At 41.8% G+C, this 17,877-nt stretch overlaps 1 protein-coding gene across 9 annotated transcripts in view; it reads left to right on the forward strand.

The window, feature by feature from the left end:
• Eya1 (EYA transcriptional coactivator and phosphatase 1) overlaps window positions 1-17,484 on the forward strand; it is a 144,206-nt gene extending 126,722 nt beyond the window's left edge. For all 9 annotated transcript variants that reach the window (XM_021225256.2, XM_013110892.3, XM_021225255.2 and 6 more), the window contains 6 exons: window positions 1,347-1,405; window positions 1,519-1,679; window positions 2,583-2,697; window positions 2,800-2,921; window positions 6,067-6,167; window positions 15,530-17,484. In XM_021225256.2, coding sequence (XP_021080915.1) covers window positions 1,347-1,405; window positions 1,519-1,679; window positions 2,583-2,697; window positions 2,800-2,921; window positions 6,067-6,167; window positions 15,530-15,610 — 639 coding nt within the window. In that variant the 3' untranslated portion in view covers window positions 15,611-17,484. The remainder of the gene's footprint in view (window positions 1-1,346; window positions 1,406-1,518; window positions 1,680-2,582; window positions 2,698-2,799; window positions 2,922-6,066; window positions 6,168-15,529) is intronic.
• The last annotated feature ends 393 nt before the right edge of the window (window positions 17,485-17,877 follow it).

The raw sequence follows: 17,877 nt of genomic DNA on the forward strand, positions 1-17,877 counted from the left end.
CACAAACGCATGGAGAGGAGGATTTATCCAGAGGGGCTAGCAACATGAAGAATCTACCTTCCATTACTGTGGTGCTAGATGCCTGTTGTTTTGTGGCACAGCTGAATTTGCTGACTAGCAGAGAGACACTAGACTTTTCGTAGTTAACTCTGTCTGAAACATGCCAGAGCCTTTGTATGGAAACCCCTCTTCTAATAATGTTTTTAATTAAAACTCTAATGGAAATAAGTATCCTAAGGTCCAGTGATTTATATGGAGACTGAGTAAAATGGCAGGGTTGGAACCAACCTATAAAAGCAAGCCAAGTGTAGGGATTACTTGTTTCTGTGATAGCCACCATCTCCATTTCTAAGTCACTCATGGGAACAGAGGGTCACTTCTTCCCACAGTCACCACAGGGGCTAGGAGGATATTCATTCACTCGGTGTTTCTATGTGAACGGGTGCAAAAATTGGAGGCCTAGCAGCTAAGCTCCAGCCCATGGCTGTGACTAGATGCTCTGAACAGTGCATGCGCCATGTCTGCTCACAATAGCATGACTCTATAAAAACTAATAAATCCAGTGCTTATGTATGTGCCACGAATATGTAATGCTAGCCAAACAGTAAAAATAACAGAGAAATGTTTGGGAAAAACATACCACATGGCTTGATTATTTTTATTTAGTTTTGAAGTCTTCATGCTTTTTAAATCCTGAACATGTGGGTGCGAGTGTATACACACACACACACACACACACACACACACACACACACACTGAGAGAGAGAGAGAGAGAGAGAGAGAGAGAGAGAGAGAGAGAGAGAGAGAGAGAGAGTGAGAGAGAGTAAAACTCACATCTCACAAATCAATAGTAAAGCAGTAACAGATTTTTGTCTAGGCTCTTCGGCACACTGGCCTGAGGCTGTGTTGGTGTGTGGCTCAGCAGCAATCAGAGGTCATAATTTCATTGGCAGTTAGCATCAGGTTTAATTTTTCTAGCATGTTGCATTTACCAAAATGTCTGGTTTCAGTTAGGCCGGCACTCAGTTACTCAGGCTTTGAGTAGTATAGTGTGTTTAGGTACCTGAGGTTTATGGAACACACATGCTAATTGTTTTCAATCACTTTCCTTTCTAAACACAACAATGTGTTTTCTAAAGCTGAGTAACAGTAGTCCTTGATGACATAGCTTGGTTCTTATAGAAAAGGGCTCCAAATAGGTAAAAAATGTCAATTTAACAAGACTGCCACCTACTGATGGACACAGTTGGAAAACATACTAATTAAGGTGTTTTTAAAATAACTGTTTTGTTTTTTAAAAGGGGCTTCTTAAAAATTAACACACACCGTTTAAATTGCATTTTAGGAATGTGACCAAGTTCATATAGATGACGTTTCATCAGATGATAATGGCCAGGACCTGAGGTGAGCACCTTGGTACATAGACTGACTGTTCCTCTGTTATGAGTTTAATTGCTCAGCTAATTAAGATCTATCTTCTGTTGAATTAACTCTGGGCTTCCCTTGAATTTAAATAGCACATACAACTTTGGGACAGATGGCTTTCCTGCGGCAGCCACGAGTGCTAATTTATGCCTGGCAACTGGTGTCCGAGGCGGTGTGGACTGGATGAGAAAGCTGGCCTTCCGCTACAGACGAGTAAAAGAAATCTATAACACCTACAAAAACAATGTGGGAGGTAAATAGCTGATGGATACTCAGTGGGCTGGTTTCAGATAACCTAGATAAAATCTGCAAAGTGCCACTCACTCTGGGACTCGCCTTGTTGGATATAATAGAATAAGGACGGTTTCATCTAACTGATGAACTTCTACCACAATTTTGTGACAAATATGACAAGAGCCAGCTGCCTTGGCTACCTACTGCCTCACTCTGACCAGCAGTGACCTGGGGTGAGCTCCTTAGCCTCTCCAATACTCAATGGTCATTTTAAGAAAGCCTTGTCCACAATACAAGATGGGTTATAACTTACACTCTTGCCTACCCTGTGTTGGCCTGAGGCTTTTCAGTATAATTCACAGTGGTCTAAGTGGCTCGAGTATAAAGGAAATAATAGTCAGGTGATATAATGTGATATGTACACATATGTACAGTATGGCTGGGGCTAGATGCTCAAAAGACATGGTGCCTTCCTCCAGCTTGGAGCCAGTCCCAGGTCAGTCACTTACAGGAGGTGACCAAATGTTGCCCAGTAGTTCCAGGGCTTCTAATTTACCGATTACTCCCTCGGCTAGGGAGGGAAAAACATCATCCCATAGAGTCAGACGAAATTCCAAGACTCACTGTCCCTGACCTTACCGAGGACACTCACCCACCCTGGAGCCGGAAGGGGAGTCCGTTCTACCCATAGTCCATGATTAGAGGTCATCCATCAGAAGAAGGGGTGCTGGGAATGTCAGACAAATGTTCCCGAGGAACTAAACACATCCTCAACTGAATGATATATGAAGCTATTCAACTTAAGGATCGAAATGGTCTCTGTAAAACGTTTCTTCTTTATGGCTCTGCAGGAGCACATGGGTGAGCGTGTGGGTGAGCACATGGGTGAGCATGCAGGTCTCACGGACCTTCTATCCCTCAGGTCTGCTCGGCCCTGCTAAGAGGGAGGCCTGGCTCCAGCTGAGGGCAGAGATCGAAGCACTCACAGACTCCTGGCTGACCCTGGCCCTGAAGGCCCTCTCACTCATCCACTCCCGGTGAGGCGCCCGTGGGCATGGGCTGGGAAGAGGGCCTTGCTCAGGCTTGCTTATCTTGAAGGCTTATTTGTCAACAGTCTGCCTTTCTTTGGGTTCTCATAGGACGAATTGTGTGAATATTTTAGTAACGACTACCCAGCTCATCCCGGCATTGGCAAAAGTCCTGCTCTATGGATTAGGAATCGTGTTTCCAATAGAAAATATTTACAGTGCGACTAAAATAGGTGAGCTCTTTATGGTTTTAACTAATCCTTTTTCTTGAGGCCGGTGCGAACGGGAAGGCAGTGAATGCAACTTGTTTTCAGAACTCTTGCTGTGTCAGAAAAAAAGGAAGAAGCATGGGAGATATCAAATATAACCCACATGACTGAGTGATAAATATTACTTTACTGAGGAAGGTGAAGGCTGGGCACTTAAGACACAAATTATTTAACTTAAGTTCTGAGCTGTTGTAGTTACTCTTTTAGATAACTTCAACACAAACATTTTGTAAACTGAAGCAACAGTACAAAGTATCTCTATTTTACTGGAAATGGGTTTTTGTTGGTTTTAGCTCAGTATGTTTAAAAAATAACCTCTCCTTTCAGTTCTGGGAAGATAGAAAAAGGAAGCTTCCCACAAGGAGACTACACAGTTGTGAGGGTAATAAAGTCTGATAAGAAACATAGTCAGGATATAAACTAAGAAGAAAAAGGATGGAAAGTTCTGACTTGTTCTCAAGGGGAGCAAATAAGCATCTGTGACCCATTATGACAAAGAGATATTCAAATGAGCCTCCTGCAGGCTTGTACTAGATGTGGAGAACTGTACTAGGCATTTTGCATATTCATCTTTACATTTTACAAATGAGGAAACATAAGTAGCCAGGCTTAAGTTGTTAAGGTAAATGGCTTAGAGCCAAGCCTCAGGTCACTCTGATCCGAAATCCTCTCCACAAGGAGATATCATGCTAAGTGCCTGGCTGTGTGCAGGGCTGAGGAAGCTGTTGCTCCCAGCCAGGAGGGATTAGAGGTCACTGTGAGCTAAGGGACAAAATGGCACTTTCTGAATAGAGAAGGACAAATAAGAGTGTTTATTGATCATATATGCTGATGAGATCAAGGGAGCAGAGACATTCCATGTCAAGGGCCTTGTGATGACCCTGAGTGGCTATTGTGCAGGACTCGTGAAATGCCTAAGCCAGGGAGCATACATTAGTGCCCTGCATATCACTAAAGACAGCAAGAGGATGGATACACTCGTGGGTGGAAGAAGGCTGCCAATCTAATTCCCATCTTCCCAGGTGTTTAGAACCCGTATGCCTCCTTCAAAGTTCCTTCTTTGTTTATAGTATGAATTTCCCATCAGATTTTTATGTTCCTGGGGGCCTTTAGTCTCTCTGTCATCACAATTGCTCCAATGCCCAGAATTTGGTATGTACTCATGAAAAGGTTTTGAATGAAAATGAGGAAGGCCTAGGCACTGAAGGAAGCCGGCACAGAGTTCTTATAGGCAGTGGGGCAGCATTGCCATGGTTCACCAGGAACATGAGGCTTGTCATGCATGACAGGGTGAGTGCAGAAAGCCCAGGCAGAGAAGCCTACTACCTTTGAAACCTCCCTTTCTGAATCTAAGAATGATTCATGCTTTGCAAGCTAATACATTTTTTATGTAAAAATAACAAAAGTAGAAATAGAAAGCCCTGTGATTATTGCTTATTGTGTCATCAAATGAAATCAATGTGGAGGCCACTGAAGAGAAGATGCCAACTTGATTTTTTAAAAATATTTCATGTGAAAAAACTTATATAACCCAAAATTTACAATAAAACCTGTATGTGACAGTACAGAGGCAAGACCTTTTCTTTTCTTTTTCCCACCAAAACTTCACCCTTAAATAATCTTTAAGGGATTTGCTAGGGAGGGAAGTTAGCTCAGGAGAAATTAGCCCTGGGTCTGAACCCTAATGCTGTAAGAAATAAGAAAGAACAAAGGAAAAAACTGCTCACATTTACATAGCAATCAATTTAATCTTTCTTTCTGCACAAAAGAATCCAGCTTTTCAAACTTTCCAAGCGTTTTCCCATGCAGAGGAAAAGAAGCTGTTTTTCTATTTGTTTCTTAAAGTGATTTAAAATCTCACAGTTTGGTGGACAACTAAACACTGAAAGGCATCTTTGACCAGGGCTGGCTGTATTACATTTTGTCAGATGCAAACGAGAGATCTTTGTGCAAAATACAAATAGAAAGCAGACATTTGTTTAAGCAAACAAGCAATTTGTTCATGTGTATATCTGATCCTCATTTGAGAGAGGTGCAGGCCCTGCTCAGCCATTCAGTTGGAGAACTATAAACTGTCCCATTGTCCATTAAAATGACCTTATTGGCAGCTGAGACCTGGAACACGGATCTCTTCTGAGAAGAAACAATGCTGGCATTAGCCGCGGAGATGTGCTGACAGCACAGCCGCCAACCAAGCCCAAAGGAAGTCCTGACATGGGAAAGATAGTAGACAGATAACGGTGTTCTGTTACCTGTATCCTGCTTTGCCACTAGGAAAGTGCTTGGCTGAGCAGGAGAAGGCTGGGTGAGGCGGCCGCAGTCTTGAATAGTACCCACATCTGCAATAGCTGACATTTATTATAAGATGACATTCATGAGACATCTTTAAGCAAAGCCATTAGGCCTTCCTTGCGTGTCTTTCTCTAGACCTACAAGTGGAGAAAGAGGCCTATGTCAGTGTTTGATTTCTTTTGCTATACCAAATCCAAGTTGGATTATTGTTTTTACCACTCTCACTGGTCTTCTATCATATTCAGCTTGGTATAACAAGTTTTTAATTCAAGTTAAAATAGGCTGCTAGAATTGCATGCCTTTTAGGATTCAGCTTGAGGAGAAAGAATGTATTGCTATAGCACAGCCTATGTGTGCAGGCTTGTGTGCCCCGCCTACACACACACACACACACACACACACGCTGCTATGTTTATGTCATAAGTTCTTTAGAAAAGAGTATTTCAGTTGGGGTGTTCAGCATTTTGGCATTGAGACGTGGCATTGTCAAACTCCATGCTTAAGAATTATACAGTGGTACAAACAAAACAAAACTCAGATTTTAACTTTGTGATTTTGTGTTAGGCCGTATTGGTAGCTGTCTCACCCTTATGTTTCCCAGACCATCATTTTTCAAAAGACAGCTAACATACTGCTAATGAATCTACACCGTTTACCACATTGTGATCTGTTCATATCATTCAAGTGGCTAGACTCATTTCCCTGGGTGGGATGAGTTGAATCCGAAGCATGAACAAAGCGTCTATTTAAAGCTTCCTGGCATTGTCACACTGGGTTCCCAGCTGTTACACTTCTGTAATCTGCTCTGGCCCACTAGGAAAGGAGAGCTGCTTTGAGAGGATCATCCAAAGGTTTGGAAGGAAAGTGGTGTATGTTGTCATAGGCGATGGCGTGGAAGAAGAGCAAGGGGCGAAAAAGGTAAGCCTCCCCGAGGGTGCCGTTTGTAGCTTCTGTCCTCCAAATCGGCTCCTTTTACACACGGGCATTTTTCTACCACGGACTATGAGATGTGGAGAACTGTAAGCACAGAGAGGGGCAGGGGAGAACCCTACTGACATGAGTGAGCATGTTTAAACAGTGGTTCGTCAGAAAAGCAAGCCACCCTCCAGAACACAGCTGACACCTATGTTATCCTTATACCCTACATGCAGGAAAGACATTGTCAGGTGACTCCCATCTTGTTACCTAATCCTGAGACAGCCCCATACCCTTTCCAGCATCACTTTGGAAAGATATTTGCTAGCAGCAAAGTTGGCATGCAAAGATGTCATGAATGTACTGCCCTAGAAGACTTAGACTTTCTTTTTATCGTAAGGACAACACCTGCCTTGCTCGAAGCACTTATAAGGGAAGGATGGTCTTGACAGCAAAGGCCTCTTGAAAACATGCCTTGTGGGACATTGCTGACATCACACTTTCTGCATCTACAATGCTAGCATTCCCTTAGCAGAAGCTATCTCCTTCAACATCTCATTGCTAAAGGAGAGGAGCCCATTCCCTACTCTCACTCACAATCTGCTTACCACTTGTCTTGCTGACCTCTCTCCCTCCGCCCAACACTGTAGTTACAATCATCTGATGACCTTCTGTCTTAGCCCATTTCCTGTTACAATGCTCGAGACTGGATAGGATAGCTTATAAAGAACAGATTGAACCGGGCAGTGGTGGCACACTCTTTAACCCCCCCAGCACTTGAGAGGTAAATTCAGGTGAATCTGTGTGAATTTGAGGCCAGCCTGGTCTACAAAGTTACACAGAGAAACCCTGTCTCAAAACAGAAACAAAAAAACAAACCAAAAACATGTATTTGGCTTAATTCTGAAGGCTCAAACATGGAAGAGTATGGCATCAGCATCTGGTGAGGACCCTCTTGTTACATCATAAAATGGCAGAGGGCATCCCCAGTGGACCCAGGGCAAGGTCTTCCTTTACCTTTGTAGAACGTCATTAATGCCACATTGCTCCTTTTCACACACACTGCACAATCACATCATGAGCTCAATTTAACTAATCCTAATTACTGCCTACAGTTCCCACCTTCCATTAATATCACCATAGAAAATTGAGGATTATTTCTAACACATGAACTCTGGGAGACATATTCAAACCATTAACACCTCTCTTTTGCCATGCCCAACACATTCCTCCAGAATATTTTCTCCCAAATCCTCTGTCATTATCTGGCTAGTTTCTCAAAACTCATGGCATGACATACATCTGGTGTTTTTAAGGTTCTCTTTATAGTAGTACTCACTTATACTAGAACTGGAGATAGTGTAGTGGAAATAGCTACATATGATTTATGGCTTTGCTGTCTATTCTGTGGCTGAACCACTTTTGTAAACCTTCCATTTCATTTTATGCTGTCTCCCCAATGGGGATTATCACCGTACCTAGCTCCTTGGCCTCTTTGACCAACCAGATTCACTAAGACATGTGACTCTCATAATGACAACAAATGGAAGCTGGTATTACACAAATAATTATGAATGTCTGTTTTGACAACTGAATGTGATCTTGAGGTGAAGCCCTATTAGAGACTCTAACTTCAACTTTCCTGTACACCTCTAAGTCTTGGTACAGTGAACTCCATGTTTCTGCAGGAACATCTGTCATGAGATGAATAAGTCCCCTCCTTTCCCCACAAACTCATTCACAGGAGTCTGTTTCCACCACCATGACGGACACAGCATGTTCAGTTCTTGGCCCATTTTCTGGTTAGAACCAGCACCCAAAGTCCCAGGTCTCAGATGTAGAACTGCCAGGTGTGACAGGTAGCAGCCTTTTCATAAGCTCTGAAGATGGCTTCCTTCCACTCCAGTGCCTCTGAACTCTAGGAAGAGCACAGACACAGGCCCTATGTCTGTCCACGACAGAAGATGCCACTGATGTGCCTGACACTGGCTGAACCTACACACACTTGGCCAGTTAACGCTTGATAGGAGCCACGGCTGTTGCTGGGTACATATGTCAGCCCACACTAAATTATAATTCCCCAAACTCTGTCCTGGGAACTGATGAAGAATGGTTGGTGGGAAACCAAATGCAGGTTGTCTTCCTTGGGAAGCTTCTAGAATTCCCAGAATATTCATAAACAGAACCTCCTAGTGGCCGTATGGGCCTGGGAGAAGAGCAATATGGCCCTCATGAGCAATTCTCTTCACTCTGGCCCTGAGCCAGCTTTCCAACTGTCCTCTGAGCTGGGCCTTCCAAAATTTAACTTTAGGGGAAAGATACGAGAGTGTGGCTTTCTGGTTTGTGTTTCACAGGAGGAGGATGTAAATGTCTTCACATAATTTGCAAAAACAGGTAAAATACCACTGTGTGCATGTCTCTTCCTTGGTCTTTCTGAGATGTTTCTGTAAGCACAGCGTGGAAGGCTGGAACTCCTGGTCTGATGCAATAATTCAAAGGTATTATAAGACTACTTTTTCTGTCTTCGAAGGGCAACTAAAATCATCTCCACTATTTATCTTTGAACATTTTTTACACCAAAAATAAATTAGGTACCCACTAGCAATGATCATTCTCTTTGAATTTTCATTTATGAAACATCGAATCATCTTTACTTTGATTTTTGATAGTAAATGAATGAATGTGGTAAGAGGAAAAAAAAAGAAAGAAAAGCTCCTTGGATCCTATGACCTACCTATGTGTGTGTAAAAATGTCAACTTTCAGAAGGTCAGGTTATTGTACTTTGAAAACATTAGAAACTATTAATCCCTCAGCATATCAGACTACCCAGTCTTTTCAAGACCATGTTTGAACCAGCCCTTAAAAGAAGCTCATCTTTACATAGTGATTCTTTGTACATAAAAAAAGAGACAGGGACCTAAAAACTAGTGACCTATACTGAGCATATTGAGAATTGAGTTGTGCCCAGAAGTGGAGACTATTTAATCCTAGAAAGCTACAGTGTCAACACATAGACAAGCTCAAAGGAAGGACATGAATAAAATGCTACCCAAGATGTGGCAAGGTCAGTGCTCCACAGGGAGCATGGGTCACCAGATCTAAAACTCCATCCCCCATTTCCAGGCACTCCCCTCCAATATCTCACCATAGTTTCACTCCCCTTCAACATTTCACTGTAGCTTCACAATGATGCTATGAAGAAGTGTCCTCTTTGAACCGTTTCACAAAAAAACAGACTCCACTGGGCCTGGTGACACATGCCTATATTCCCAGTACTCAGGGCCTTGAGCTCCCATTTCGGGCAGGAAAATGGGAGCTCAAGGCCAGCCTGGACTAGAGTAAGAGTCTTTCTCCAAGAACCACAACCAAATCAACGGGGGCGGGGGTGGCTAAATCAGAAGCGAGGTACTGCCAAACTATAATTTGAAGCCAAACAATAAACTCAGACATTCCAAACATGCTGAAATTTCATTTTTAAAAAGTTATATGGCTTGTTAAGCTTAAATACTGGCTATGTTTGTCTCTTCGGTGCGTGGAATAGACATAACCTGCATAGGTGCCTCCTAACCCCCACGTTTCACACAGTAGTTGGTTGTTTTTTCTCTCTTAGCCATCTGTCCAGGCAGATGTTTGCATACAGGCGTCTAGAGCTCTGTTCTGCCTGTCCTGTCCAGTGACAGCTTTGTACTTTTGATCTATTAGTTACCAAGTGATTGAGATTACTAAATGGAATTAACAGCGAGTGGCCATCCCCTGGGGAGTTCTGCACATTTGAGCATTCAAATCAAAATCACAACATTTTGCCTTTCTTCAAAACCAATTTTAACTGCTTTGCTAGCTTCTCAGTTTTCCCTGTTCCTTTAAAAGTGCTACAGCCGTCTCCCTTCCTCCCTACAGAGATGTCTTTTATCTGCCCGAATCATACTCTTCAGCTCCAGAGGGCTTTTGAAAGCCAGAAACCAGTCAGCACTCTCTAGGTGCCCATGGCAGAGTCTTCTATCATTCTGATTCTTGCCAGTTCAGAGGCTGTCTTAAGTAATTCAATCTAACTCCATATGTTGTATCATAAAAGTACTTCCTTAGAAATGGCAGTACAACATGGCTTGAGTGAAATAATTAAGCATGGGTATAACTTAAAAATCAGAATAATACAATAGTGATATCTGGTTTTCATTGCTATATTAATTTTTTTAGAGACCCAGTTAAATCTTTGGTGAGTAAGCAAGCACCCATTATTCTGTGTTCTGACCAAGATTTTGTTAAAAAAAACAAACCAAAACTGTCCCTTTTAAATGTGCTCTCCAAAACATGCTGAGATCCAAAATTAAGCTGAGTACCTGGCCAGTAGGAACTCATTTTAAACTCCAGAGAAAGCCACCTTTGTTGGGAAAAAGAGAAAAGAAAACATTTGAAATACAATCTCATTCCTTGCTTTTTATTGAAGGGGACACAGAGATTAAACACTAAGCAGAGATTAGTTTATTATAGCAAAGTCACTTGTTCAAACTTAATTATCACATACTATGTACTAAGTCTTGCCTAAGACCATTTGAAAACCCAGATATTTACATAACAGTTCATAAACAGCAGCAAAATTAGTTATGAAATAGCAGAGAAAATAATTTACTATTGGGGGTTACTACAACATGAGGAACTTCATTGAAGGGGGGCAGGCAGCATTAGGGAGGTTGGCAGTCACTAGCCTAGAGGAGAGCAGAGGCACAGGGACTAAATGTGCTGTTGCTGGGCAGTACGTTTCACCAGAGCTGTTACAGTCATCAGTCTCTGGAGGTCTCTTTATTTACAACTGCACAAGTGTCTGAACTTCTGTGTGCATGCAAGCTGCCTAGAAGTCATGTGTGCACAGCACAGAGAGGGTTGATGCTTTTGAAATCCAGATGGTAATTCTGCGTTCTTTCTCTGCATTTCTTTTCTCCCTGAGCAATCTGTCCCGGTAGCTCTCTGTACCAGAACACAGAGCACGGCATCACTAATCCTTTAAGTGGCCATACCAATGTGCTACTGTGTGGGCGTGCTATTATTATTTTACCAGCCCATTGGGGCTGAGCTTTTCGGGGGTTCTAGCATTTAGTGTTACAAGAAGGTCCTCAAGGAACATTCTGTGAGTACATTCCTGAAAGTGCATTATTTGTGCCATTGAGGAGATGCTCTTAGATTATAGGAGACTTTTATTAATGCATTTTTTAATAATTGTGCAAACTTCAGTTTCCCTGGTGAATAGCTGTGTACGTAGCTTTTTTATAGGATGGATGGTCATATGTAACCAGAAGGAATAAATGCAGAGTTTTGAGGGAAGGAGTTTTGAAGAGTTGTGTTTGTAGGCCAGAAGAACAGGAATGACATGTCATTGTGTTCCCCTGGAACAAATTTTGGTTCTAAAGATTCCCAAACCTGTACCCCTTGAGGCTTTGTTGCCTGTCAGCTCCCCTTGTTAGGGACTTCCATTTCCACAGTGTCCCTCTCAATGTCTGACCTCACAAAATGAATTCAGGTGTCCCCAGCCACTGACCATTCAAATGCCACTCCTCTCTGCAAGTCTCCTGTCCTGTACACCTACTGCAATACAGCTTTCTCTGGGATGAGCTAGTCACACCTCAAAATCTCCCTTTCTCTGGCCCCTGAATACTTTTAAATCCCTTCTTCCCAGTGTTTTCAGGCGCTCAGCAAATATTAGCCTCCCTTCCCATTCATTTACAAGATAAAAATCTAAATTCCTTATATTCTCCAGGCATTCCCCTGAAAAGCCTACTTCCTTATTAGTCTGTGTAATGAGCAGAGCATTCCAGCCTGTTGACATTCCAGGCTAATTACAGAAGAAGCTTCCCAAACCCCTTTATCTCATCACCTTTGTGTATCTAACCAAGAGTCCCACTCCTGCCCATTGACCCCTCTAGCTTTGTTTATCCTTCAGCTTGCAGCTGAGCCTCCCCCTCTTCGCATCCATCACTTTTGTTCTTACACCCACACTGCCCCTGTTGTGATAAGATGGTTCAGAAGGTATGTCTTGTCTACCCTGTGGTCCTCAGCCATGGGTGCATGCTCTGTGTTATGTATTCGATCTTGCCTCAGCTATGGTGCTCCACAGGTAATGGCATTCATTTTAGCCATACACTTGGGAGCAACTGCAAATCATTTATACTACTTTGTTTACTGGAGCTTTGGGAAGATGGTGCCACAAAGGAACCTCATTTGGCTAAGAGAAGACTCGGCAAGCTCAGGCTTCTTCAAAACCATGTGCTACTCTTTTCTTCTCTTGACACCCTATCTCTCTGGTTTTGTGTAAGAAATATCTGTTTTAGTGGCCAAGAGTAATCTTGCACACACACACACACACACACACACACACATACACACACTTCATTGCTCCAGTTTTCCCCAGTAGTGTCAAGTGTAAAATCTTGGCACTGGTATGTACTTGGGTAGGAAAATATTACCCTGTGTAATATTGATCTGATGTAACAAGAGTCACTGCCCTTTTCTGCTAGACTGATTTCTACTAATGAGCCACTTGACTGTGGACACTGCTCAGAGACTCTCTGGTTCTGTGGGGATGAAGCTGTTCCCCACAGCAGACATCACTACCCACTCTTCCTATGAGCAGATGGTGCTGAGGTTGGAGCTGATGCTCTCAGTGCAGCTGGAGCTAGCTACTGTTCTCTAGGGTCCGTTGGCTCTTATCCAAAACCTTTGGCAGGTTTTTTTTTTTGAGTAGCTTCGATGCCCCTGCTCTGAGCTGAACTATCTTATACCACAGGTTTAGTTTTCAGGGTGCAGCTTGGCCTGAGTGTATTGATGCTCTGCAGGGGAAGAGTGAAGGGTCCTTGTCTCTCAGTGCTAGAAGACAATCCAGTTTAGGACTGTGAATAATTTCTTCTTTCTAGATATTGTTATTTGGATTTAAAGTTAAATAGCCTAAGCATGCTCTAGGCTGGCATCCAATATACCTGTATGGATGAGATACAGTTCCCAGAACTGCTTTGGCAGTCCATAAATCAAAGTGCCTATTTTGCACCTAAATTTGTCAATGGAGTCACTGGATCTTTTATCAGTTCCCTTTTCAATGTCTCTGTCACTCAATTTCACTCTTCACACCAGGGTGTACCAGTAGCTTTCAGATTTGAACTGATGGTGGTTGTATGTAAAGAGGACTTATCTGAGGCAAACATACTTACCTCCAGAGCACTCTGGCTTCCACAAGTAGTCTATGTGTTTAAGAAAGTGGATGTTGTAAAGCTTCTAAAGCCATCTAAAGAGCCTTCAGCATGCTCCCAGCATCCTGAAGTACCTATACTTAACAAGATGGATAGAGATGAACAGCAGGCTTGGAGAACCGTTCACTGACAACAGCATAAAGTAGTGCCTGGAGAGACGGCTCAGCAGTCAAGAACATTTGCTGCTCTTGCAGAGGACCCAAGTTTGATTCCAAGAATCCATGTGCACACACCCACACATATACACACAAAAAATGTAAAATAAAACTTATAAAAGTAAGGTATGAAAAAACAAGCTGATTACAAGAACAGAGTCTATAAATAGAGGTACTATGGAGGCACTTAAACAAACTATGGGTTGAAAATAATGAATACCTTTCTTTTTAAAACTATGTATCTATGTACATATGCATAATTTTGTGTGCACATATATCAAAATACAGATATGTTTACAGTGGTCATTTTAGTCATAGGGAAAGAAGTGTTTGGTATTTATTGACACTGCAGATGTACAGAAAAATGGTCCAGAGTCTTAAAGTGTTTTAAAATATGCAGGAATTCGTTCTAATAAGAAAAAGGAAGAAAGCTTTTTGCATGGCAGATGATCAGTTTACCACCCTCCACTATGAATCAGTCACTCAAACTTTTCAGTATCTGCTTTGAAATGGGGTTATGTGTGCATCTGCCTGCGCTATGGGGCTGCAAATTTGTTCAGCTACATAACAAGGCCACAAGGTACAGGCAGGGGAGCACTGTAGCATCTAGGCTTCAGACTTAGCCCAGACCGAGTAGGAATCTTACTTTCAGTCTTTACCTGCTATTTTTTAAACCTCTGTCTTCTCTGCCTTCCCTAGTAGAAGACATAACCACGAAGTCACCTTACTCACAGCCTGACAGAACAGCTATTGTAGCATAACTCATTATTATCTATCAAGTGATTTGAGTTTTCAGAGATATGCACTGTCTGTGATCTGAAGCCATAGAGCAATCTGAGTATCCTTCCAAATGGTCACCTCTTACACTCAGCTCAACTGTCACTGTCTTCTCTGGGGTATTTCCCTCGTTTTCTATGCAAAGGTAATTGTGCCCCTCCTACTCATAATAGCACACTGATGAATTCCTATGTTTCATAGTCTGAGAGGGTGAGCCAGCACTGTCTGTCTCAGACTCTTCTGTTCCCAGATGGATGCTTGTCAGAGGACAAAGTCTGGAATGTTTAATATTAGAGTTAGAATGCAGTAAAAGACTGTAGTCGGTAATGTGAGCATATTAACAATATTAGCATATTGTTCTTAAGTACATTAAATGATGTACATGCCATTATATAGCACTCTTACGAGCTATATCAGGCTACCTGCAAATCTTTGGAATCTAGCTTCCATGACAAACTTTCCACTTCTTGTGAAATTTCCTCAAATTCTTCAGAACTGTAACTTCACATCGTATATCTGTCTCTAGATTATTGTGTGTGAGAGAAACCTGTTTTCCTGTGAAAGAAACAGAATGTTCTCAGAGAAAGATTTTGCCGCTGCACAAACACTTTTTCAAATGCCTGTGAGTAGAGGTCTGTCTCAGCTTCTGCGGAAGGAGGGACACCCTCTTTCCAGGACAATTGGTTTGTTCAGGTGTTCGCAGACCCTTCTGCCTGACCTTGCTTTGTGCCTTAATGGCTTAAACAACTGTAGACGCACACCCACACTAACCTCAGTCGCTCATTTACAACTTTTCCCACATGGAATAGTCATGAAAAAGAAAAGCTGCTTCATCTATGAGCAAGACTGTGTTTAGGGATAAATGCAAAATATTATCAACTAAGGAAAATTTCTCAACCATAAAGTATAAGCTTTGTAAACTTTCCACATTGGCAACTACAAAGAATATACATGGAAAAGCCCCACCTTCTTTTCAGGGACTTTTGTTTAAAGTTCAGAATTGTCATTCAGGTCACAGTAGAGTTCTAGTAGAGAAAAGTGGATATTTACACTCGCACAATTGTTTCGTGGATGTGACGTGAATAGGCTGGCTGGCTGGCGGTATTTACAGTACTGAAATGGGGAAGCACCTCTCTGAGGAGACGTGAGGGTTCATGTTGGTCAGGTTCTCTGTCCTTACCATTTGTCTGCCCTCTGCAGCATGCCATGCCCTTCTGGAGGGTCTCCAGTCACTCGGACCTCATGGCCCTTCATCACGCCTTGGAATTAGAGTACCTGTAACAGCCTCGTGCCTATTTGACACTGCGCAACTGCCCTGTGGCCAGAGACAATCCGGCAGGCCTCGGTCTTGTGTCAGTGCTGGACTGCAGAAGGTACCAGCCTCAACATACGGATGCTGTGGTCTTGACTGCTACCCGTGAGGTTAATGGAGGACCATGTGTATTTCTTCAGAACAGCTGTTGACTCTAGTACTGTGAATCCAGTGAGAAGAAGCCATGGGAATTTTCTAGCACAGCGTGATGCGTCCTGGCTACATTAACTACATGGTTCAAACCTGTGAAGAAAAGACCTACAGACACTTTGGTTTTCAGCAAATGTGACACAAACAGCTTCTCCAACCCAGCAAACTTGATTCCACAGCAAAGACTGAAGTGTATCTCCTAGACAACAGTGGAGGTATTTTCTCAAAGGTTTACTTTTTGGTGTCTCCTACCCAGGGCAATCTGTACATCGCTACTTATTTATGAAAAGACTTTCAAAAAACAGATTTGCTGAGGTATAATTCACATATCATATAATTCACCAAGACAGACTTCTCAGTATCAAATAGTTGAAGGGACAATAGCATAAGAAATAATCAATTAAAGGAAGGCCTTTGTCTGACAGTGCGGCAAGTACTTTGAATTTTAGCACATTGCAAAGTAGTTTAAAGTATGTCTAATTTAAACGTGTAAAATGTACATCACTGAGACAATCGTGTACAGAAAGAATTTTTGATGTAAATTTGTAATAATGGATGATTCTTTTACATTCTGTGTAGGGAAGTGCTATTATGAGGTAGAAATGCCTTCATAGAAAGCGTGGGCACTAACTCTCACAGTGCCTTAGCTGAGTATTGGGTATAAATATTGTAGATAATGGATCTTTTTGATAATGTTATCTAAGACCAAAAGCATGAATGTCAAGTGTCAACAAGGATTTTATTTTCCCAATCTTTTATCCTATCAATTTTTCTAATTTTTTTGTATGTGTTGGTTAGAAGGGCCTTGATAAAAATAACACAGCAGTTTGATAACTGAAAAAAGCTTAAAAGTCTTCCGGCCCACCTCACTCTCTCATTTCAATACTAATGTATTATATGTAACTACTTGGAAAAGAGTGATTATTCAAATGCTTCATCCCACAGAAAGAATATAGATGATAGATATATTTTATTAATAAAATTAATTGGAGCCTAGCACAGTTTCCATGTGCTCCCAATTATTATTGTGTCTGGGTTTCTTGTTTGTATCAACGAGGACATTACCCCATAGCTCATCACTCCCTTCACTCAGTCTTTCCCTGCCTACCCAGAGAAGGTTCATTACTCACAATGGGTTTGTCTGGCTATCATCACAAACACTAATGTTGCAATATCGCTCTCTATGTCATTACAGACATAAATCTGAAGCTGGTTGTGGGGTGATGACAAGTGATCATGTTTGTCTTGTTATAAGATTCTTCCAAATTGATGAATTTGTATGGGCAGGAGTCTTTTTCATCCTGGACTTTGTGTTGCCATGAAATTATGCTTTGGATCAATTTTGTCTAATATCATATCGGGGATGCTGGGTTTGACCCAGAGTAACAGACAAACCACTCTACCTTTTCCTTTTCTACAATTCCATGTTGCTGCTAACATTAGTCCTTTTGAAATTCTCCAAATTGTGCAAGTGAATAATGGAATTCATTTTCTGTCTCACATGGTGTAGACAAAATGGACAGTTTTTAACCCTCTTCATTTGATGTTTTTGTACTCTGTGCAGACTGAAAAGACAATTTTGATCTTGACCTTTCTGTAAAAAAATAGGTTTGTTGTGTCCACAGTTGTGTACAGATTTTTTCTTCATTAATTTTGTGTTTAAATTAATAAACTTGATTTGTGCGGTACTGTATGCTCCTTGAATGGTAGTATCATCTTTCTGGCTTTGGTTATGTGAAGGAACAAAGTCTTGTTTGCATTAGAACCTTGAAGCCAACGGAAGTTATAGGGACAACCCGGTGATGGCTTTATCAGTCCTTTAGGAGCTGAACTGGAAGGCAACAGCTGGTTCTTTGATCATCAGAAGGATTGGAGAATGGAAAAGCTCTTTATTTCTCCAGACTATATCAACTGGATCCTCACTCAAATTTATCTGTGAGAGAACAGAATTAAGCATAAATTGTCTTGGATTGCAGAACATAGATCTACTTACTTAAATACCTAAGGGAGAGCAATATGAGGTAGTTTCATCAAAAAAGAACACTCACAGCATATATCTATGTGAAGTGCCAGATTAATCACTGAG

This window comes from Mesocricetus auratus, unplaced genomic scaffold, assembly GCF_017639785.1.
Source record: "Mesocricetus auratus isolate SY011 unplaced genomic scaffold, BCM_Maur_2.0 Super-Scaffold_6730, whole genome shotgun sequence".
Taxonomy (NCBI): domain Eukaryota; kingdom Metazoa; phylum Chordata; class Mammalia; order Rodentia; family Cricetidae; genus Mesocricetus; species Mesocricetus auratus.